Source organism: Lucilia sericata, unplaced genomic scaffold (genome assembly GCF_015586225.1).
Source record: "Lucilia sericata isolate MDLA Ls3-8-SP2 unplaced genomic scaffold, ASM1558622v1 Contig002163F_arrow, whole genome shotgun sequence".
Classification (NCBI taxonomy): Eukaryota; Metazoa; Arthropoda; class Insecta; order Diptera; family Calliphoridae; genus Lucilia; species Lucilia sericata.
In genome coordinates this window covers 34,662-57,821 of record NW_023996004.1, presented here as the reverse complement: position 1 = coordinate 57,821, position 23,160 = coordinate 34,662, and the positions used below count along the sequence as shown (strand labels likewise).

The window sequence follows — 23,160 nt, the reverse complement described above, 5'->3', positions numbered from 1 at the left end:
AACGTGTAATAAGAATGATTTTATTGAACCGACTAACATTAGGAGAATTATTTCACCTGAAGTAAAACATCTAGCGAGTCGTGATAAAATTGCTTCTGAAAATGAGTGTAGTATAGTTGAAAACGTTGAAGATTTAGAAATTATTAACGAAGATGAGTATTGTGAGGAAAACATGGAAATAATTTGCAACGTTGAGGATAATACGAATATAGACATTGATGAGGGACTAGATACAGCGAGTGCGTGTACATTAAGGTCAATGTTAGAAACGCAGTATTTTGATAGATTGGGATCTCCTACAAAGATGGTAGATTATTGTATGGAAATTAGGTTAACCAATGATGTACCGATTTATAGTGGTCCAAGACGGCTTTCATACCGGGAAAAGTCTGAGGTTAAATTGAAATTAAATGAACTCTTAGAGAAGGGTATTATACGCCCTAGTGATTCGGCATATGCCTCGCCGATTGTGTTAGTGAGACGGAAAAGCGGGCAATTGAGAATGTGCGTAGACTACAGGGCCCTGAACAAGATTACACTAAAGGATAATTATCCCTTACCCATAATCGAGGATTGCCTGGACTATTTAGGTAATAAAAAAATTTTTTCGACCCTTGATTTAGAAAATAGTTTTCATCAGGTACCGATGCATGAGGATTCGATAAAATATACGGCTTTCGTCACCCCTTTGGGTCAATACGAATATTGTTATATGCCTTTCGGGCTAAAAAATGCTGGTGCTGTATTCCAGCGGTTTATTAATAAAGTTTTAAGAGATTTTATAGAATCAGGTAAGATTGTAGTTTACTTAGATGATATAATCATCGCCACTGAAACTTTGGAGGAACATGTAGGATTATTGTCGGACGTGTTAGGTGCTTTAAGTGAAGTAGGTTTGAGACTTAATATGAATAAGTGTAAATTCGCATATCGGGAAATAGATTATTTAGGTTATCGTGTGAACGAGATGGGCATTAGGCCTAATGAGGATCACATCAAGTCCATAAAAGAGTATCCTATGCCTACTGACTGTGAAGGGGTAGAGCGTTGTTTAGGACTGTTTTCCTATTTCCGAAGATTTGTACAGGACTTTTCGAGAATATCAAGGCCTTTGAATATGTTGAAGAAAAATGGAAATTTTAACTGGACTGACGAATGTAGAGACGCTTTCTTGACTCTGAAGGATCGATTGACGAATGCTCCTGTGCTGGCAGTATATGATCAGCAACGTGAAACAGAATTACACACAGATGCTAGTACTAAGGGCTATGGTTCAGTGCTCCTACAGAAACTAGGAGATGGTAAATTTCACCCTATAGCTTACTACTCTAAGTGCACATCTCCGGCAGAATCTAGGTACCATAGTTTTGAATTAGAAACCATGGCCATAATATATGCGTTAAGAAGGTTCCGTATATACTTAGAAGGAATCCCTTTCACCATTGTGACCGACTGTAACTCCCTTGCACTAACATTGAGCAAGAAATTAATAAACCCTAGAATCGCCAGATGGGCTTTAGAATTGGAAAATTATAATTATAGCATTAGGCATAGAAGAGGAGAATTGATGACTCACGTCGATGCACTCAGCCGCGAACCAGTTATCGGGGTTATCGATGAGAATGAAGTCGACGTAAATATTCAGATTACGCAATCTAGGGATCCGAAGATACAGGACATTAAGATAGCACTTGAGCATGGTGAAAAAGAGGGGTTTTTGTTGGACAATAGTTTAGTGTTTAGAATAGGTAATCAGGGACAAAGACAATTATACGTGCCGGAGGAATTAGAAGAAAACATAATGAGGTTAGTACATGAGAAGTATAGTCATGTTGGTATTGGGAAATGTATGGACAGGATAAGCAAATATTATTGGTTCCCTAATATGAAGGACAAATTAAATAAATTCATAAGAAATTGCCTTAAATGTATTTACTATTCGGGCCCACATAAAAAAAATGAACGAAACCTATACAACATCGAGAAGAAGGCTATCCCTTTCGACACCTTGCATATCGACCATTTTGGTCCTTTACCAGCAATTAGATCCAAGCGTAGACACATACTAGCAGTAGTAGATGCATTTACAAAATTTACTAGGCTTTACGCTGTAAACTCGCCAGGGACAAAGGAAGCATGTTGTGCCTTACGAAAGTATTTTAGGGACTATAGTCGACCTAGGCGAATCATTAGTGACCGCGGTACGTGTTTTACTTCCGATGAATTCAATAGATTTGTAACCGAAAGAAATATTATTCATGTGAAAACTTCAGTAGCTTCCCCACAGTCGAACGGCCAAGTAGAAAGGATAAATAGAGATTTGAGGGCTATGCTATCGAAACTATCTGAGCCAACGGAACATTGTGATTGGACAGATAAACTGTCGCAAGTGGAGTTTGCCATCAACAATTCGCTGCACAGTGCTACGAAACAATCGCCGGCTATCTTACTATTTGGAGTAGAACAACGAGGAGAGATAGTAGACGAACTGACAGAATACTTACAGGACAGATACGAGGATACTAATAGGGATCTAAAGGTAATGAGGGAGGATGCATCAGAAAACATAAAAAAGTCTCAGGAGAATAACTTAAAGTATTTCCATGTTCATCACAAACCGCCAAAATCGTTCAAACCTGGAGATTTAGTTGTTTTAAAGAATGTTAATACAACCCCAGGAGTCAATAAGAAATTAATACCGAAGTACCGCGGCCCATACATCGTTCAGAAGCAATTAGGAAATGATCGTTACGAAATATCTGATGTAGAAAATTGCCAGGTGACACAATTACCCTATAAAGGTGTAGTAGATTCGACTCGATTGAAAAAATGGTTGGAAGTAAAGGACTCGGTAAAAAACAAATTATCTGAAACTGAAGGCAACACGAGTGAATACGAAGGACTATGAGTTTCTAGAAGATGAATTTTTACAAGACTTAACGCAATCGAGGTCGATTGCCTAGTCAGGTTGGCCGAGATTGTAATGATCTGTAATATGGCAACTCTACAAAAGATTGTAGTAATGTGTTATGTGGCAACTCTAAAAACTCATTAAGCCTTTGTCAGATGGAATGCAACCTGGCCTTTTTTGCATTTCCGTTTTAAGAATTATTATTGTAAGCCATTCTAATCAGAAAGGAACATAAATAAAAAAACAAATAAGCATCCTTTACAAAATATAAAAACATTTAATCTTAAAATTGTTATTTTATTAAAAACTGTTGTATTTTAGTAAAAAATTAACGTTTCCGCAAACAAAACGTTTATTCAAAGAAAAACTATTATTTTTATCTATGTACTAATATTTAACTGAAAAACTAGTATTTAGCTGAAAAGAAACACAAGAAAATTATATAAAATTGAGCGGTAAAACGTGTAAATATATATATATTTGAAAATCAAAAACTTCCCTTATATATTATATTTTACGCATTGCCAACTAATTACAACAAGATCCGGCTACCCTGGCATTCACTCAAAACTATTAACACGCTAACAAAACACCACCTGTCATCTCTATTCAGCTGCTGAATTGCTGAAATTCAGCGCCTTTTTCCTAAAATCGCCATCTTGAAAGTATTTGTAATTTTTTTGGAAGAAGAAGCATCAATTTTAATTTCATTTCTTCGCTTACGTGAAATATTTATAAGTGTTTTAGTTAAAAAAAAAGAAAATCTATAATATATTAAAAAATCATAGTGCTTAATATAATTATAATAAAAATATTAATGAATTAAGACTGAAATATATGTAAAAAAGAGCATTTTATAAAATTTAAGGTAAGCTAAAACAAACAATGAAAAAATGTGTGTATTTGACCAACAATATGGTTTTTTTTTTTGATGACGAAGAGAAAATTTTTTTTACGTTGTAAATTTGTTATGAAAATTAATTAAATATTGAAAAAATGTTTGTTAATGAAATAAAAAAATAAAATTTAATATTTTTAAATAAAATTATGAAAGAAAAATGGAAAAAATTGATCAATTTCAGGGCTAAATGACAAGTGAAAAAAGGTGAAAAATTTACGCATACACACAAATATGCAAAAACAAAAAAAAAAAAAAACAAAAGTGTGTGTGTGAGTGTTTGAAAGCAAAAAAAAAATGTTGAAATTTTTCATGACAATTGTGTAGAAAAAAAGTGGGGTTTTATCAATTTTTTATTAAATTTAGTGGTATTGATGTTAATTATTGGGTAAAACCCCCTTAAAACCAACCAAACTTAATTTTTCTTATATTTATCAATATGTTTGTTTTTGTTGTTATTGTTTTAAAAGAAAAATATCTATAACGAAACTAAATAAGATTTGTGTTTGTTTTTCTTTTTAATTATTTGCAGATATCAAAATAAATAGCAAATATAAATAAGAAAGAAGCACAACAGAATTATTATTATTGAAAAAAATTAACCATAAAAGTTAAAAAAAGAAAAAAAAAAAACAATAAACAATTGCCGTAGCCATGGATATTGCTACTAGCAGCAGGCCAGCGCGAGAATGAACAACGTGTCGCCGAAGAATATTTATCCAGTTTATCGGATTTAAATTGCAACAGTAAACCCTTAATCAATATGCTGACCATGTTGGCTGAGGAAAATATTGAATATGCTGCCGTCATCGTTAAAGTCGTTGAAGATCATATAGCCAAAGGTTAAAATTATTCATTTTTATATTATTATTATTATTACAATTAATATAATAACAATTAATTGGAATTTAAGAAGTATAATGCTAGAGTATTAGGTAAATGCCTAGAAATAGAAGTTATAAAATCACTGACGTGGATATTGAAAGCACTATATTAGAGTAATTGACATATGTACGAATCGAAAGAGAAGTGAAAATTGTTGATGATGTTTGAATCAAAAACAATTATCTAAAGTTTATTGTACTCTTACTAGAGCTGGTTACCTTGAAAGTCCTCATGATACATAAATTGACAAATTTACGGCCCAATAATGAGATGACCACGCATAGCACTTTCTATTTATCGTTTAATTTGACTTCTACTAATATATAAATGAAAACAACGAAATGGGACAGAAACAAACAAAAGTTGAAATTTGGATACATATGCTTATAAAAGTTCAGATAAATTACCAAATAACGTTTTCGATAAACGATTGAAACAGCTTCCGGCTTTCTCAAGATATCATTAAAATATTGATAATCAGATTCTTTTAATAGCGATGCAAAGTTAGACTCATGTTTAGTACGTATTAGATATTAATTATCCACGTAACTGATAGGTTCCGTTTTCCTGTAGCTTAGAAGAAACCCTGTTTTATAAAAAAATCAACACCTGTGAAAATTTTGAACAGAATTTTAATACTTATCGTAGCATTCCTTAAAAAAAATTGTATGGTTATTATTAACGGGAACAACTTTTCAATAAGTCTGAAGTATTTTCTACATGTTAAATAGTTATAGATTAGTATGAGATATTTTCTTAAGAGCGGCTTGGTTGTTCTCAAATCTTGTACACGGCAGTAAGTGAGAAGTGCAAACTAATTGAAATCAACACCTGTAGATAACTGTGAACGTTTTCAATAGAATTTAGCGAAAGCAATGGAACTTTTCTAAGAAATTTAAAATTTTCGAAAGGAATTCTTAAATCCATCGATAAGTTTGAACAATTTTTTAAAATTTCAACAGTTATCGATAAATATGAAACATTATTTTAAGAAATTTAATTGCTTTCGATAACTAGAAGACATTTTCTAGATTTCAATAGTTATCAATAAGTGGAATAATTTATTTATAAATTTTGTAGATATCGTTGTCTATAACAAATTAAATTTAACGATATGGATAACTGTGATACGTTTCATAGATTGTTGTGGAGAAGTTATGTAGTTATCCATAAGTGAAACACATTTGTTTAAGAATTTTTGTGGATGTCGTTAACTGGAATACATTTTTTAAAAAAATTCTTAAGCTATCGATCACAGTGTTAATTTTTTGGAGAATTTCAATAGTTAACGATAAATATGAAAATATTTATTAGGAAATTTTGAAGATATCGATAATTGGAAGTAAGTTGCTTGAAAAAATTAGTCGATATCGATAACTGGCAGTAAGTTGCTTGAGGAATTTAGTCGATATCGATAACTGGCAGTAAGTTGCATGAGAAATTTTGTCGATATCGAGAAGTGAAACAAACTGGTTAGAAGATAGATAGATAGATAGATAGATAGATAGATAGATAGATCGCTAGCTAATCGATCGCTAGATGATAGCTAGCTCGATAGATCGTATCGATAGCTAGATCGCTCGCTCGCTCGCTCTCGATCTCGCTAGCTCGCTAGCTCGATCGATAGCTCTCGCTCGCTCGCTCGCTCGCTCGCTCTCTCGCTAGCTCGCTACTCGCTCGCTCGCTCGCTCGCTAGCTCGCTCGCTCGCTCCTCGCTCGCTCGCTCGCTCTCGCTCTCGCTCGCTCTCTCGTCGCTCGCTCGCTCGCTCGCTCGCTCGCTCGCTCGCTCGCTCGCTCGCTCGCTCGCTCGCTGCTCGCTCGCTCGCTCGCTCGCTCGCTCGCTCGCTCGCTCGCTCGCTCGCTCGCTCGCTCGCTCGCTCTCTCGCTCGCTCGCTCGCTCGCTCGCTCGCTGCTCGCTCGCTCTCGCTCGCTCGCTCTCGCTGCTCGCTCGCTCGCTCGCTCGCTCGCTCGCTCGCCCTCGCTTTGCTCGCCGTTTCCCTCCCGGTCCCTCTTGCCTTTTTCTCGCCTTCCCCCGCTCCCTGCCTCTTCGTTCCCCCCTTTCTTTCCCCGCCCTCCCTCCCTCTTCTCGCCGTGTCCTCTCCCCTTCCCTCTCCTCCCCCTTCCCTCTCCTAAAGCCTCTTAAGATAGTCGCATGGTTTGATGTTTCAAAGCATTAGCAGTTCTTATTCCTACCGATGAGTTAGTGCCCTGAAAATCCTCTTATAGCCACAGCAGAATCTACTCTACGAAGAGCTCCAAATATTTCTTTCCAAAGGGTGTGTAGTGGGGAAACACGAACTGTACAAGCCGCCACGCTACTCACTAGCTTAGTAGACTTAAATTCATTCGTATAGGTAATGAGCGTGGTAATTGCTAAGAAGAAAAGTTCCTCCTAATATTTGCTTGAAGTAATAGTAGAGTTTTACAGGATGGGGATTGAAAATTTCCTATATATAGGACAATAGCTAGGGCAGAGTTTACACAAAGAAGTGTTCTCTAATGTATCTGTAATCATGAACTTGCAAATTGACACAATATAACTTTTTTGCTAAGTTGTTGGCTGCTGTTATCTGAATTGAGTTTTAACTTGAACTTGTTCACTTAGAAAGTACATTATTACACGACTGACTTTAGGAGTTCATGCTTGATATCTTTGCTAAATAAAAATCTCACGTAATAACCACTCTAAGTTCTACAGAAAAATCAATAAATTGACACGAATTGAAAACACCAACATTTGCATTATACTTAAAACTAACAACTTAAATTCCAATAAAACTAATTAATAATCAAAAATCTCTTTAAAAAATAATATTTCAGCTATTTTTTTTAAAAAAAAACAAAAACATTACAAAAAAACTTTGTGAAACAAATAAAAAAATTCTTAAACAATTGCATAAAATTGTTTTTTTCCTTTTAACAAAATCAATTTTCAATAAGATTAAGTTAAAATAAAAAATTTCAAAAAACAAACAACACTTTGAATTTTAGTTTTTCCAAGAAACCAACAAAAAAAATCTTAATTTTTTATACTTAAAACAGGTTCCTTCTGAAATTAAATTGCCAATATTGTATTTAATTGATTCTATTGTAAAAAATGTTAAAAGCACTTATGTGCAACTCTTCAGCCAATGTATTGTCAATATATTTTGTGGAGCCTTTGAAAAGGTAAGTTTTGAAAATTTGGTGATTGAAAATTATATAATATATTAAAAATGTGTGTATGTGTGTGTTAGGTTAATGAAAAAATCCGGGAACGCATGTATGCTTTACGGCAAACCTGGAATGAGGTATTCTCGGCACAAAGATTATATGCTTTAGATGTTAAAGTTAAACGTTTGGATCACAATTGGCCCATAACCGCCAAACAACCATCAATACATGTTAATCCAAATTTTCTAAAGGTACGACAGAGATTTTGAGAATTTGAAAGAATGTTTGTTTGTTAATTTTGTTTTTGTTGTTTTAAATTAGGCTAATAATGCCCAGGCTATACCCACAGAAATGGAGAAAATTTTACAGGATAAAACCAGAGAACTGTTGGAATTGAAAAAACGTAAATTAGAATTGGAATTGGAGGCCACTAAGAAACATTTAGAGGAACAGGAAAAACAATTCTCTAAGACAGCAGAAGGTGTTATAGCACCAGTAGAGGCATTAGTGGCGGCCAATAGTTTACAGACTGTAGGCATTAGGGGAGCAGCTATGCCAACACAAATGATGCCTGGTCTTATGGCACCCGGCTATATGGGGGGTCCTAGCATAGCTGTTAATCCAGCCATGAGACCAGCCATGTTTCATGCTAATATAAGAGGTTTTCGACCTAATCTACACCCCAACATGATGAATAATACAGCACAGGTGAGAGTTGGAGAGTTTTCAAACAAATGTAAACTTTTTTAATGGAATATTAACTTTAATAGGGAATGCAGGGCGGTAATATGATGCCAGCAGCTATGAATGCAGCAAATCTTAACAAACCCAAGGTGCATCCGGTCAATTCAGCTTTGTTAAACTCGGTAAGACAAAGAGATCCACGCCTGCAGCGCCAACAGCAACAACAGCAGCAGCAGCAGCAACAAATGCAACAGCAGCAAATGCAACAAAATAATGAAAGATCTTTGGCGGCGCAACAGCAAAATGTACGCTCCTCCCATTTGGACAAAGATAAACATGAACGTAATCACAAAAGTAGCCACAAGTCACCAACACGCATTAACTCCAGCAGTCGTTCTTCGGGCAGCAGTAGCAGTCGTTCTAGTAAAAGTTCTCAACGTGATAAAGAGCGAGAACGTGATAGGGAACGTAAACGTAGTGAATCAAAAAGTTCTACCACTTCATCCTCATCTTCTGGCTCGAATGCAACTAATAATGAGCGTAAAAAAGGATTTTCTAAAACAGACAAAACAACTTCAAAGTGTGATAAAGATGCCTTTGAGATTGCTCCTTTGGCAACAGCATTTAAACGCAAATCTACATCACCCACATCGTCACCCACTAAATCACGTGATTCAAAACGTTCCAGTAGCCATAAAACACGTAATTTATCACGCAGTAAAACAAGATCACGTAGTCGTTCTCCTGATGATAAACCAACAACTCACGAACAACATTTGGTGATGTTGATCTTAGACGTAATTCTACTTCATCAACATCATCTTCTATGATAAACTCACCAGAAAAACGACCAAAAATAATAGATTCTGATCAAGAAACTTGCAGCAAAAATAATAAAAAGGAAGATTTATTAAAAACAACAACAACAACAACAGTGGCCAATAATAACAACAACAACAATAGCGAAAAAGAACTAGACAAAAGTAAGAAATGTCTTCTACTGTATACAATTATTATTATTACTATAACTGTGATTAGTAGGATTAAATTATCATTAAATGACTGTGATAAACCATATTTACCCAATGATAAACCCACCCCAAAGAGTTGTAGGTCGTTTGTTTTTTCTGGGTTGTTAGTTTAAACTCTGTTTAAAGGGTTTTCGAAGTAAAAAAAAATCTGTTAAAGTTTAGGAGTTTAGGTGTTGTTTTGTTGTACTTCCATTTAATGGTTGTTGGTCGTTTCTTGCATACGCTCTCAATTGATTTTATTAGTTGTACTTATAAGTAAACATATTTTTTAATAATAATTTAGTATTTAAATTGTTTTAAAACTTGAAAATAAACTGTTTTAAAACTTGCCCATTTTCGTTGTTTTAATTCCTTTCTTATAAAACATATAGAATGTTGTACTTTTTTGTTACAAAATCTGCTCTTTAAGACTCTTTGGGGTTTAGGTTGTTTTTTTTAAACAAGTTATTAAATAAGCTTAAATTAAATTTAAACAAATTTGACTGTGATAAGTAACTAAACTGTGTTAAATCTAAAAAAAAAAGAAAACAAAACTACATTAAAGTGTAAAAAAAATGTTAACATTTTAAAAATTTTTTATTTTTCATTTTCATTTTAAATGATTACAAAACAAAACGAAAAATAAATAAGAAAAAAACAAACAAAAAACTTATATCTAAAAAAAACTCAAAATTTTTTAAACAATCCTAACAATTGTCGAAGTTTTGAACTAAACCACTAGTTAGCAGCAAGTTTTAAAAGGCACTAACTACTCCCGGAAAGAAGTCTTAACTAAAACTAGTGCTTTTTAAAACAATGATTTTCTTGTTAAATATAAAATTTGTAAACTTTTTCTGGTTTTTTAAGCTGCAAAACAATATATTTTAGCCATTTAGTAGTTATTATTTATGTAAAATTTTTATTTTTTTTTTCTTTATTATAATAGTTTTTATTTTTGGTGATGATGTTTTTTTTTTAATTTCTTTATTACTTCTTTTATGCTACAGCACTTTGTCGTTTTTTGGTTTTTTTTTATAATTACTTTATTATTTGGTACTTTTTTTTTTTACTTTTAAATAAGGGGTGTTTTTGTTTAAGAAGTATATTTATCTTAATAATAGTAGTAAAGTTAAGTTACTAACAACAGCAAAAGTTTTTTAACTTTAAAAAGAATCTGTGAAATAACAAAATCTTAAAAAGTTTCAAAATCCCTACAATATTGAGTATTTTAAGCTAGAGTTTTAAACATTGAGTTGAAAACATTTAAAATGTTTCTGCGGCTATTGGAATCTGGCTACAAAGAAGCACTTGGAAGAAATGGTTAATGCAGCAACTGTTGCAAGGCGACTTAAGTTTTCAATGAAAGAAAAGACACCATTTTCTGGCAACTGTTACAGCAACTATGGATGACTTATACGGAAGAAAATTGTTCAGTCAACAACTGCTGCAGTGATTAAGAGGGACTGCAGTCTCAAGTGAAAGAAAACAGTACATTTTAGACGGCTTAGTTGGAAAAAAAATGATTCATTCATAAATTGCTACATCGATCCTGGCAGATACAAGTCTTTATCAACAACTATTCTTTCGTTTAAAGACAAATCACGATTCTATTCAACAACTTGAGTCTCAAACGAAAGAAAGCAGCTTATTACACAGATCAGACCCATGTCTTATTTGGAAGAAAATGTCCATTTATCCAACTGTTATATCGATTAAGGATGACTCAAGGCTCTCCAGGAAAGAAAATATATTAAACAACTGATACAGTTTTTCAGAATGACTAAAGTCTTTCTCAACGACTTTCATTTGGTTTAAATCTCAAACAAAAGATAGTCCATTTCACTACTGCAATATCGATTCTTGACGACTCAAGTCTTATTTGGATGAAAATGGTCCATTAAATAACTGCTACATCGTTTTAGGATGACTCAAGTCTCTCTCAATAACTGTTCTAACGATTAAAGGCGAATTGCGATTCCATTCCATCGATTCTAGAAAACGAAAGTCATTCATTAAAGATAACTGAAGTTTCAGTAGAAAAAATAGTCCATTTACCAAGTGATGATTGAATTCAGAAACGAAAGAAAACTTCATTTTAGATGACTCAAGTCTTATTTGGATGAAAATGATTATTCAGAAATTGCTACATGGATTCTGGCAGATACTAAGACTTTCTCAACAACTATTCTTTAGATTAAAGACAAATTACGATTCTATTCAACAGTGGGAGTCTTAAACGAAAGAAAGCAGCACATTACACAATTGCTACATCGATCCGAGTCGATACAAGCCTTATTTGGAATAAAATGGTTCATATAACCAACTGTTATATCGATTAAGAATGACTCAAGGCTTTCCAACAACTGATACAGTGTTTCAGAATGACTCAAGACTTTCTCAACAACTGTTCTTTTGGTTTAAGTCTCTAACGAAAGAAGAGAGTCCATTTAACTATTGCTATATCGATTCTTGACGACTCAAGTCTTATTTGGATGAAAATGGTTCATTGAATAACTGCTATGTCGTTTCAAGATGACTCAAGTCTCTCACAACAACTGTTCTATCGATTTAAGACGGATCTAGAGTCCATTCAACAACTGTTACATCTATTCCAGAAAACGCTCGTCTCACTCGGGAGATTCAGACCGACTCAACACTCTCTCGGAAGAAAATTCTCCGTTTGGAAACATCTACAGCGATTCAAGACGACTAAGTCTTTCTTAACAACTGTTCTATCGATTAATGACGATTCACGACTATACTCACCAACTTCCGCCACAAATTCTATAAAACTCAAGACTCAGGAAAATATAGTCCAATCAACAAGTGCTACATCGATTCAAGGCGATTCCTAAAGATTCCAACAACTGCTTTATCGATTCATGTCTCATTTTTAAGAGAACTTTTCACAGAGATTTAGGACGTCTCAAGTTTATCGCTAAAAGTCTCAAGCCTCTTTAATGGGAAAGAGAATATACCATTCAAAAACATAGATAAAATGTGACTCAGGTCTCTAACGTAAGGAAACTCGGGAAAAAAGTGGATCCTTTAACAATTTCTATCTATATCGTTTGAAAACGATTCGAATATGTCAGAAACATCGAAAATTGGCAAATGTTTTATAATTATTTTTGGGAAACAAGCCCCCATAACTATTTTCGCACATAAGTTCGAATTTTCAATATTTAATTTCGAATTTTCGAAAATATTAGAAAAAGCTGAAATTATATTTTTATGATTCCTCTTGATGTAAAGATAATTTTAACAGTTTTTAAAAATTTTCGAACTTAAGTTCGAAATTTTTAAAACTGTTAAAATTATCTTTACATCAAGAGGAATCATAAAATATAATTTCAGCTTTTTCTAATATTTTCGAAAATTCGAAATTAAATATTGAAAATTCGAACTTATGTGCGAAAATAGTTATGGGGGCTTGTTTCCCAAAATAATTATAAAACATTTGCCAATTTTCGATGTTTCTGACATATTCGAATCGTTTTCAAACGATATAGATAGAAATTGTTAAAGGATCCACTTTTTTCCCGAGTTTCCTTACGTTAGAGACCTGAGTCACATTTTATCTATGTTTTTGAATGGTATATTCTCTTTCCCATTAAAGAGGCTTGAGACTTTTAGCGATAAACTTGAGACGTCCTAAATCTCTGTGAAAAGTTCTCTTAAAAATGAGACATGAATCGATAAAGCAGTTGTTGGAATCTTTAGGAATCGCCTTGAATCGATGTAGCACTTGTTGATTGGACTATATTTTCCTGAGTCTTGAGTTTTATAGAATTTGTGGCGGAAGTTGGTGAGTATAGTCGTGAATCGTCATTAATCGATAGAACAGTTGTTAAGAAAGACTTAGTCGTCTTGAATCGCTGTAGATGTTTCCAAACGGAGAATTTTCTTCCGAGAGAGTGTTGAGTCGGTCTGAATCTCCCGAGTGAGACGAGCGTTTTCTGGAATAGATGTAACAGTTGTTGAATGGACTCTAGATCCGTCTTAAATCGATAGAACAGTTGTTGTGAGAGACTTGAGTCATCTTGAAACGACATAGCAGTTATTCAATGAACCATTTTCATCCAAATAAGACTTGAGTCGTCAAGAATCGATATAGCAATAGTTAAATGGACTCTCTTCTTTCGTTAGAGACTTAAACCAAAAAACAGTTGTTGAGAAAGTCTTGAGTCATTCTGAAACACTGTATCAGTTGTTGGAAAGCCTTGAGTCATTCTTAATCGATATAACAGTTGGTTATATGAACCATTTTATTCCAAATAAGGCTTGTATCGACTCGGATCGATGTAGCAATTGTGTAATGTGCTGCTTTCTTTCGTTTAAGACTCCCACTGTTGAATAGAATCGTAATTTGTCTTTAATCTAAAGAATAGTTGTTGAGAAAGTCTTAGTATCTGCCAGAATCCATGTAGCAATTTCTGAATATATCATTTTCATCCAAATAAGACTTGAGTCATCTAAAATGAAGTTTTCTTTCGTTTCTGAATTCAATCATCACTTGGTAAATGGACTATTTTTTCTACTGAAACTTCAGTTATCTTTAATGAATGACTTTCGTTTTCTAGAATCGATGGAATGGAATCGCAATTCGCCTTTAATCGTTAGAACAGTTATTGAGAGAGACTTGAGTCATCCTAAAACGATGTAGCAGTTATTTAATGGACCATTTTCATCCAAATAAGACTTGAGTCGTCAAGAATCGATATTGCAGTAGTGAAATGGACTATCTTCTTTTGTTTGAGATTTAAACCAAATGAAAGTCGTTGAGAAAGACTTTAGTCATTCTGAAAACTGTATCAGTTGTTTAATATATTTTCTTTCCTGGAGAGCCTTGAGTCATCCTTAATCGATATAACAGTTGGATAAATGGACATTTTCTTCCAAATAAGACATGGGTCTGATCTGTGTAATAAGCTGCTTTCTTTCGTTTGAGACTCAAGTTGTTGAATAGAATCGTGATTTGTCTTTAAACGAAAGAATAGTTGTTGATAAAGACTTGTATCTGCCAGGATCGATGTAGCAATTTATGAATGAATCATTTTTTTTCCAACTAAGCCGTCTAAAATGTACTGTTTTCTTTCACTTGAGACTGCAGTCCCTCTTAATCACTGCAGCAGTTGTTGACTGAACAATTTTCTTCCGTATAAGTCATCCATAGTTGCTGTAACAGTTGCCAGAAAATGGTGTCTTTTCTTTCATTGAAAACTTAAGTCGCCTTGCAACAGTTGCTGCATTAACCATTTTCTTCCAAGTGCTTCTTTGTAGCCAGATTCCAATAGCCGCAGAAACATTTTAAATGTTTTCAACTCAATGTTTAAAACTCTAGCTTAAAATACTCAATATTGTAGGGATTTTGAAACTTTTTAAGATTTTGTTATTTCACAGATTCTTTTTAAAGTTAAAAAACTTTTGCTGTTGTTAGTAACTTAACTTTACTACTATTATTAAGATAAATATACTTCTTAAACAAAAACACCCTTATTTAAAAGTAAAAAAAAAAAGTACCAAATAATAAAGTAATTATAAAAAAAAACCAAAAAACGACAAAGTGCTGTAGCATAAAAGAAGTAATAAAGAAATTAAAAAAAAAACATCATCACCAAAAATAAAAACTATTATAATAAAGAAAAAAAAATAAAAATTTTACATAAATAATAACTACTAAATGGCTAAAATATATTGTTTTGCAGCTTAAAAACCAGAAAAAGTTTACAAATTTTATATTTAACAAGAAATCATTGTTTTAAAAAGCACTAGTTTTAGTTAAGACTTCTTTCCGGGAGTAGTTAGTGCCTTTTAAAACTTGCTGCTAACTAGTGGTTTAGTTCAAAACTTCGACAATTGTTAGGATTGTTTAAAAAATTTTGAGTTTTTTTAGATATAAGTTTTTTTGTTTGTTTTTTCTTATTTATTTTTCGTTTTGTTTTGTAATCATTTAAAATGAAAATGAAAAATAAAAATGTTTTAAAATGTTAACATTTTTTTTACACTTTAATGTAGTTTTGTTTTCTTTTTTTTTTTAGATTTAACACAGTTTAGTTACTTATCACAGTCAAATTTGTTTAAATTTAATTTAAGCTTATTTAATAACTTGTTTAAAAAACAACCTAAACCCCAAAGAGTCTTAAAGAGCAGATTTTGTAACAAAAAAGTACAACATTCTATATGTTTTATAAGAAAGGAATTAAAACAACGAAAATGGGCAAGTTTTAAAACAGTTTATTTTCAAGTTTTAAAACAATTTAAATACTAAATTATTATTAAAAATATGTTTATAAGTACAACTAATAAAATCAATTGAGAGCGTATGCAAGAAACGACCAACAACCATTAAATGGAAGTACAACAAAACAACACCTAAACTCCTAAACTTTAACAGAGTTTTTTTTTACTTCGAAAACCCTTTAAACAGAGTTTTAAACTAACAACCCAGAAAAAACAAACGACCTACAACTCTTGGGGTGGGTTTATCATTGGGTAAATATGGTTTATCACAGTCATTTAATGATAATTTAATCCTACTAATCACAGTTATAGTAATATAATAATGTATACAGTAGAAGACATTTCTTACTTTTGTCTAGTTCTTTTTCGCTATTGTTGTTGTTGTATATTGGCCACTGTTGTTGTTGTTGTTGGTTTTAATAAATCTTCCTTTTATTATTTTTGCTGCACGTTTCTTGATCAGAATCTATTATTTTTGGTCGTTTTTTTCTGGTGAGTTTATCATAGAAGATGATGTGATGAAGTAGAAGTAGAATTACGTCTAAGATCAACATCACCAAATGTTGTTCGTGAGTTGTTGGTTTTATCATCAGGAGAACGACTACGTGATCTTGTTTTACTGCGTGATAATTACGGTTTTATGGCTACTGGAACGTTTGAATCACGTGATTTAGTGGGGGTGACGATGTGGGTGATGTAGATTTGCGTTTAATGCTGTTGCCAAAGGAGCAATCTCAAAGGCATCTTTATCACACTTTGAAGTTGTTTTGTCTGTTTAGAAAATCCTTTTTTACGCTCATTATTAGTTGCATTCGAGCCAGAAGATGAGGATGAAGTGGTAGAACTTTTTGATTCACTACGTTTACGTTCCCTATCACGTTCTCGCTCTTATCACGTTGAGAACTTTTACTAGAACGACTGCTACTGCTGCCCGAAGAACGACTGCTGGAGTTAATGCGTGTTGGTGACTTGTGGCTACTTTTGTGATTACGTTCATGTTTATCTTTGTCCAAATGGGAGGAGCGTACATTTTGCTGTTGCGCCGCCAAAGATCTTCATTATTTTGTTGCATTTGCTGCTGTTGCATTTGTTGCTGCTGCTGCTGCTGTTGTTGCTGTGGCGCTGCAGGCGTGGATCTCTTTGTCTTACCGAGTTAACAAAGCTGAATTGACCGGATGCACCTTGGGTTTGTTAAGATTTGCTGCATTCATAGCTGCTGGCATCATATTACCGCCCTGCATTCCCTATTAAAGTTAATATTCCATTAAAAAAGTTTACATTTGTTTGAAAACTCTCCAACTCTCACCTGTGCTGTATTATTCATCATGTTGGGGTGTAGATTAGGTCGAAAACCTCTTATATTAGCATGAAACATGGCTGGTCTCATGGCTGTGGATTAACAGCTATGCTAGGACCCCCATATAGCCGGGTGCCATAAGACCAGGCATCATTTGTGTTGGCATAGCTGCTCCCCTAATGCCTACAGTCTGTAAACTATTGGCCGCCACTAATGCCTCTACTGGTGCTATAACACCTTCTGCTGTCTTAGAGAATTGTTTTTCCTGTTCCTCTAAATGTTTCTTAGTGGCCTCCAATTCCAATTCTAATTTAGTTTTTTCAATTCCAACAGTTCTCTGGTTTTATCCTGTAAAATTTTTCTCCCATTTCTGTGGGTATAGCCTGGGCATTATTAGCCTAATTTAAAACAACAAAAACAAAATTAACAAACAAACATTCTTTCAAATTCTCAAAATCTCTGTCGTACCTTTAGAAAATTTGGTATTAACATGTATTGATGGTTGTTGGCGGTTATGGGCCAATTGTGATCCAAACGTTTTAACTTTAACATCTAAAGCATATAATCTTTGTGCCGAGAATACCTCATTCCAGGTTTTGCCGTAAAGCATTACATGCGTTCCCGGATTTTTTCATTAACCTAACACACAACACTACACACATTTTTAATATATTATATAATTTTCAATCACCAAATTTCAAAACTTACCTTTTCAAAGGCTCCACAAAATATATTGACATACATTGGCTGAAGAGTTGCACATAAGTGCTTTTAACATTTTTACAATAGAATCAATTAAATACAATATTGGCAATTTAATTTCAGAAGGAACCTGTTTTAAGTATAAAAAATTAAGATTTTTTTGTTGGTTTCTTGGAAAAACTAAAATTCAAAGTGTTGTTTGTTTTTTGAAATTTTTTATTTTAACTTAATCTTATTGAAAATTGATTTTGTTAAAAGGAAATAAAACAATTTTATGCAATTGTTTAAGAATTTTTTTTATTTGTTTCACAAAGTTTTTTTGTAATGTTTTTTTGTTTTTTTTTAGAAAAAAATAGCTGAAATATTATTTTTTAAAGATGATTTTTGATTATTAATTAGTTTTATTGGAATTTAAGTTGTTAGTTTTAAGTATAATGCAAATGTGGTGTTTCAATTCGTGTCAATTTATTGATTTTTCTGTAGAACTTTAGAGTGGTTATTACGTGAGATTTTTATTTAGCAAAGATATCAAGCATGAACTCCTAAAGTCAGTCGTGTAATAATGTACTTTCTAAGTGAACAAGTTCAAGTTTAAAACTCAATTCAGATAACAGCAGCCAACAACTTAGCAAAAAAGTTATATTGTGTCAATTTGCAAGTTCATGATTACAGATACATTAGAGAACACTTCTTTGTGTAAACTCTGCCCTAGCTATTGTCCTATATATAGGAAATTTTTCAATCCCCATCCTGTAAAACTCTACTATTACTTCAAGCAAATATTAGGAGGAACTTTTCTTCTTAGCAATTACCACGCTCATTACCTATACGAATGAATTTAAGTCTACTAAGCTAGTGAGTAGCGTGGCGGCTTGTACAGTTCGTGTTTCCCCACTACACACCCTTGGAAAGAAATATTTGGAGCTCTTCGTAGAGTAGATTCTGCTGTGGCTATAAGAGGATTTTCAGGGCACTAACTCATCGGTAGGAATAAGAACTGCTAATGCTTTGAAACATCAAACCATGCGACTATCTTAAGAGGCTTAGTATTAGTTAAGTGTTATGATATAGGGAAGGGGATATGACACGTCTATAAGGATGGATAGGTCTTGAAAGAAATGTGGGAACGAATATGCAGTTATCGTGGGAATGCTAGAAATAATTCAATATGTACCGGTAGTGAAACGGCTATCAAATCTAGTCTATCTATCTATCTATCTATCGATCTATTATTATATCTATCGATCTAGCGATCGATCTAGCGATCGATCGAGCTAGCGAGCTAGCGAGCGAGCGAGCGAGCGGAGCGAGGAGCGAGCGAGCGAGCGAGCGAGCGAGCGAGAGAGCGAGCGAGCGAGCGAGGCGAGCGAGCGAGCGAGCGAGCGAGCGAGAGAGGCTACGAGGAGAGCTAGCGAGCGAGCGAGCGAGCGAGCGGAGCGAGCGAGCGAGCGAGCGAGCGAGCGAGCGAGCGAGAAGCGAGCGAGAGAGCGAGCGATAAGCGAGAGCGAGAGCGAGGAAGCGAGTATATCTTCTATCTATCTATCTTCTATCTATTCTATCTATCTATCTATCACTAGCTATCTATCTATCTATCTATCTATCTATCTATCTATCTATCTATCTATCTTATCTATCTATCTATCTATCTATTATCTATCTATCTATCTATCTTATCTATCTATCTATCTATCTATCTATCTATCATATATCGTATCATCTATCATCTATCTAATCTAGCTATCTATCTATCTAATCTACTCTATCTATCTATCTATTCTAACCAGTGTTCACTTCTCGATATCGACAAAAATCTCATGCAATTAATGCCAGTTATCGATATAGACTTAAATTCCTCAAAGCAAACTTTACTGCCAGTATCGATATCGACTAATTTTTTCATAGCAACTTACTTCCAATTATCGATATCTTCAAAATTTCCTAATAAATATTTCATATTTATCGTTAACTATTGAAATTCTCCAAAAAATTAACACTGTGATCGATAGCTTAAGAATTTTTTTAAAAAATGTATTCCAGTTAACGACATCCACAAAAATTCTTAAACAAATGTGTTTCACTTATGGATAACTACATAACTTCTCCACAACAATCTATGAAACGTATCACAGTTATCCATATCGTTAAATTTAATTTGTTATAGACAACGATATCTACAAAATTTATAAATAAATTTATTCCACTTATTGATAACTATTGAAAATCTAGAAAATGTCTTCTAGTTATCGAAAGCAATTAAATTTCTTAAATAATGTTTCATATTTATCGATAACTGTTGAAATTTTAAAAAATTGTTCAAACTTATCGATGGATTTAAGAATTCCTTTCGAAAATTTTAAATTTCTTTAGAAAAAGTTCCATTGCTTTCGCTAAATTCTATTGAAAACGTTTCACAGTTATCTACAGGTGTTGATTTCAATTAGTTTGCACTTCTCACTTACTGCCGTGTACAAGATTTGAGAACAACCAAGCCGCTCTTAAGAAAATATCTCATACTAATCTATAACTATTTAACATGTAGAAAATACTTCAGACTTATTGAAAAGTTGTTCCCGTTAATAATAACCATACAATTTTTTTTAAGGAATGCTAACGATAAGTATTAAAATTCTGTTCAAAATTTTCACAGGTGTTGATTTTTTATATAAAACAGGGTTTCTTCTAAGCTACAGGAAAAACGGAACCTATCAGTTACGTGGGATAATTAATATCTAATACGTACTAAACATGAGTCTAACTTTGCATCGCTATTAAAAGAATCTGATTATCAATATTTTAATGATATCTTGAGAAAGCCGGAAGCTGTTTCAATCGTTTATCGAAAACGTTATTTGGTAATTTATCTGAACTTTTATAAGCATATGTATCCAAATTTCAAACTTTTTGTTTGTTTCTGTCCCATTTCGTTGTTTTCATTTATATATTAGTAGAAGTCAAATTAAACGATAAATAGAAAGTGCTATGCGTGGTCATCTCATTATTGGGCCGTAAATTTGTCAATTTATGTATCATGAGGACTTTCAAGGTAACCAGCTCTAGTAAGAGTACAATAAACTTTAGATAATTGTTTTTGATTCAAACATCATCAACAATTTTTCACTTCTCTTTCGATTCGTACATATGTCAATTACTCTAAATATAGTGCTTTCAATATCCACGTCAGTGATTTTATAACTTCTATTTCTAGGCATTTACCTAATACTCTAGCATTATACTTTCTTAAATTCCAATTAATTGTTATTATATTAATTGTAATAATAATAATAATATAAAATGAATAATTTTAACCTTGGCTATATGATCTTCAACGACTTTAACGATGACGGCAGCATATTCAATATTTTCCTCAGCCAACATGGTCAGCATATTGATTAAGGGTTTACTGTTGCAATTTAAATCCGATAAACTGGATAAATATTCTTCGGCGACACGTTGTTCATTCTCGCGCTGGCTGCTGCTAGTAGCAATATCCATGGCTACGGCAATTGTTTATTGTTTTTTTTTTTTTCTTTTTTTAACTTTTATGGTTAATTTTTTCAATAATAATAATTCTGTTGTGCTTCTTTCTTATTTATATTTGCTATTTATTTTGATATCTGCAAATAATTAAAAAGAAAAACAAACACAAATCTTATTTAGTTTCGTTATAGATATTTTCTTTTAAAACAATAACAACAAAAACAAACATATTGATAAATATAAGAAAAATTAAGTTTGGTTGGTTTTAAGGGGGTTTTACCCAATAATTAACATCAATACCACTAAATTTAATAAAAAATTGATAAAACCCCACTTTTTTTCTACACAATTGTCATGAAAAATTTCAACATTTTTTTTTTTGCTTTCAAACACTCACACACACACTTTTGTTTTTTTTTTTTTTTTGTTTTTGCATATTTGTGTGTATGCGTAAATTTTTCACCTTTTTTCACTTGTCATTTAGCCCTGAAAATTGATCAATTTTTTCCATTTTTCTTTCATAATTTTATTTAAAAATATTAAAATTTTATTTTTTTTATTTCATTAACAAACATTTTTTCAATATTTAATTAATTTTCATAACAAATTTACAACGTAAAAAAAAATTTTCTCTTCGTCATCAAAAAAAAAAACCATATTGTTGGTCAAATACACACATTTTTTTCATTGTTTGTTTTAGCTTACCTTAAATTTTATAAAATGCTCTTTTTTACATATATTTCAGTCTTAATTCATTAATATTTTTATTATAATTATATTAAGCACTATGATTTTTTAATATATTATAGATTTTCTTTTTTTTTAACTAAAACACTTATAAATATTTCACGTAAGCGAAGAAATGAAATTAAAATTGATGCTTTCTTCTTCCAAAAAAATTACAAATACTTTCAAGATGGCGATTTTAGGAAAAAGGCGCTGAATTTCAGCAATTCAGCAGCTGAATAGAGATTGACAGGTGGTGTTTTGTTAGCGTGTTAATAGTTTTGAGTGAATGCCAGGGTAGCCGGATCTTGTGTAATTAGTTGGCAATGCGTAAAATATAATATATAAGGGAAGTTTTTGATTTTCAAATATATATATATTTACACGTTTTACCGCTCAATTTTATATAATTTTCTTGTGTTTCTTTTCAGCTAAATACTAGTTTTTCAGTTAAATATTAGTACATAGATAAAAATAATAGTTTTTCTTTGAATAAACGTTTTGTTTGCGGAAACGTTAATTTTTTACTAAAATACAACAGTTTTTAATAAAATAACAATTTTAAGATTAAATGTTTTTATATTTTGTAAAGGATGCTTATTTGTTTTTTTATTTATGTTCCTTTCTGATTAGAATGGCTTACAATAATAATTCTTAAAACGGAAATGCAAAAAAGGCCAGGTTGCATTCCATCTGACAAAGGCTTAATGAGTTTTTAGAGTTGCCACATAACACATTACTACAATCTTTTGTAGAGTTGCCATATTACAGATCATTACAATCTCGGCCAACCTGACTAGGCAATCGACCTCGATTGCGTTAAGTCTTGTAAAAATTCATCTTCTAGAAACTCATAGTCTTCGTATTCACTCGTGTTGCCTTCAGTTTCAGATAATTTGTTTTTTACCGAGTCCTTTACTTCCAACCATTTTTTCAATCGAGTCGAATCTACTACACCTTTATAGGGTAATTGTGTCACCTGGCAATTTTCTACATCAGATATTTCGTAACGATCATTTCCTAATTGCTTCTGAACGATGTATGGGCCGCGGTACTTCGGTATTAATTTCTTATTGACTCCTGGGGTTGTATTAACATTCTTTAAAACAACTAAATCTCCAGGTTTGAACGATTTTGGCGGTTTGTGATGAACATGGAAATACTTTAAGTTATT

The 23,160-nt window shown here is 32.7% G+C and overlaps 1 protein-coding gene and 1 pseudogene across 1 annotated transcript; one reads left to right on the top strand and one right to left on the bottom strand.

Annotated features, from left to right (window-relative positions):
• The first annotated feature begins 4,434 nt into the window (after window positions 1-4,434).
• Window positions 4,435-9,514, top strand: LOC119613518 (pre-mRNA cleavage complex 2 protein Pcf11-like). The gene is made up of 5 exons (XM_037969543.1): window positions 4,435-4,648; window positions 7,735-7,862; window positions 7,931-8,098; window positions 8,169-8,555; window positions 8,618-9,514. Exons 1-5 carry the CDS (start codon window positions 4,573-4,575, stop codon window positions 9,359-9,361), a joined length of 1,503 nt encoding a protein of 500 aa, XP_037825471.1. The 5' UTR covers window positions 4,435-4,572; the 3' UTR covers window positions 9,362-9,514.
• A 7,019-nt stretch (window positions 9,515-16,533) lies between these two features.
• LOC119613516 lies at window positions 16,534-22,541 on the bottom strand (annotated as a pseudogene).
• Between the last annotated feature and the right edge of the window lie 619 nt (window positions 22,542-23,160).

What these genes read in the sequence shown, in the direction of transcription:
- LOC119613518 (XM_037969543.1), top strand. Translation starts at nt 4,573, where the DNA reads ATGCTGACCATGTTGGCTGAGGAAAATATTGAATATGCTGCCGTCATC. An exon ending in TTAATCCAAATTTTCTAAAG is followed by an intron (nt 8,099 to 8,168) that starts GTACGACAGAGA and finishes GTTTTAAATTAG; the next exon opens with GCTAATAATGCCCAGGCTAT. An exon ending in TGATGAATAATACAGCACAG is followed by an intron (nt 8,556 to 8,617) that starts GTGAGAGTTGGA and finishes TAACTTTAATAG; the next exon opens with GGAATGCAGGGCGGTAATAT.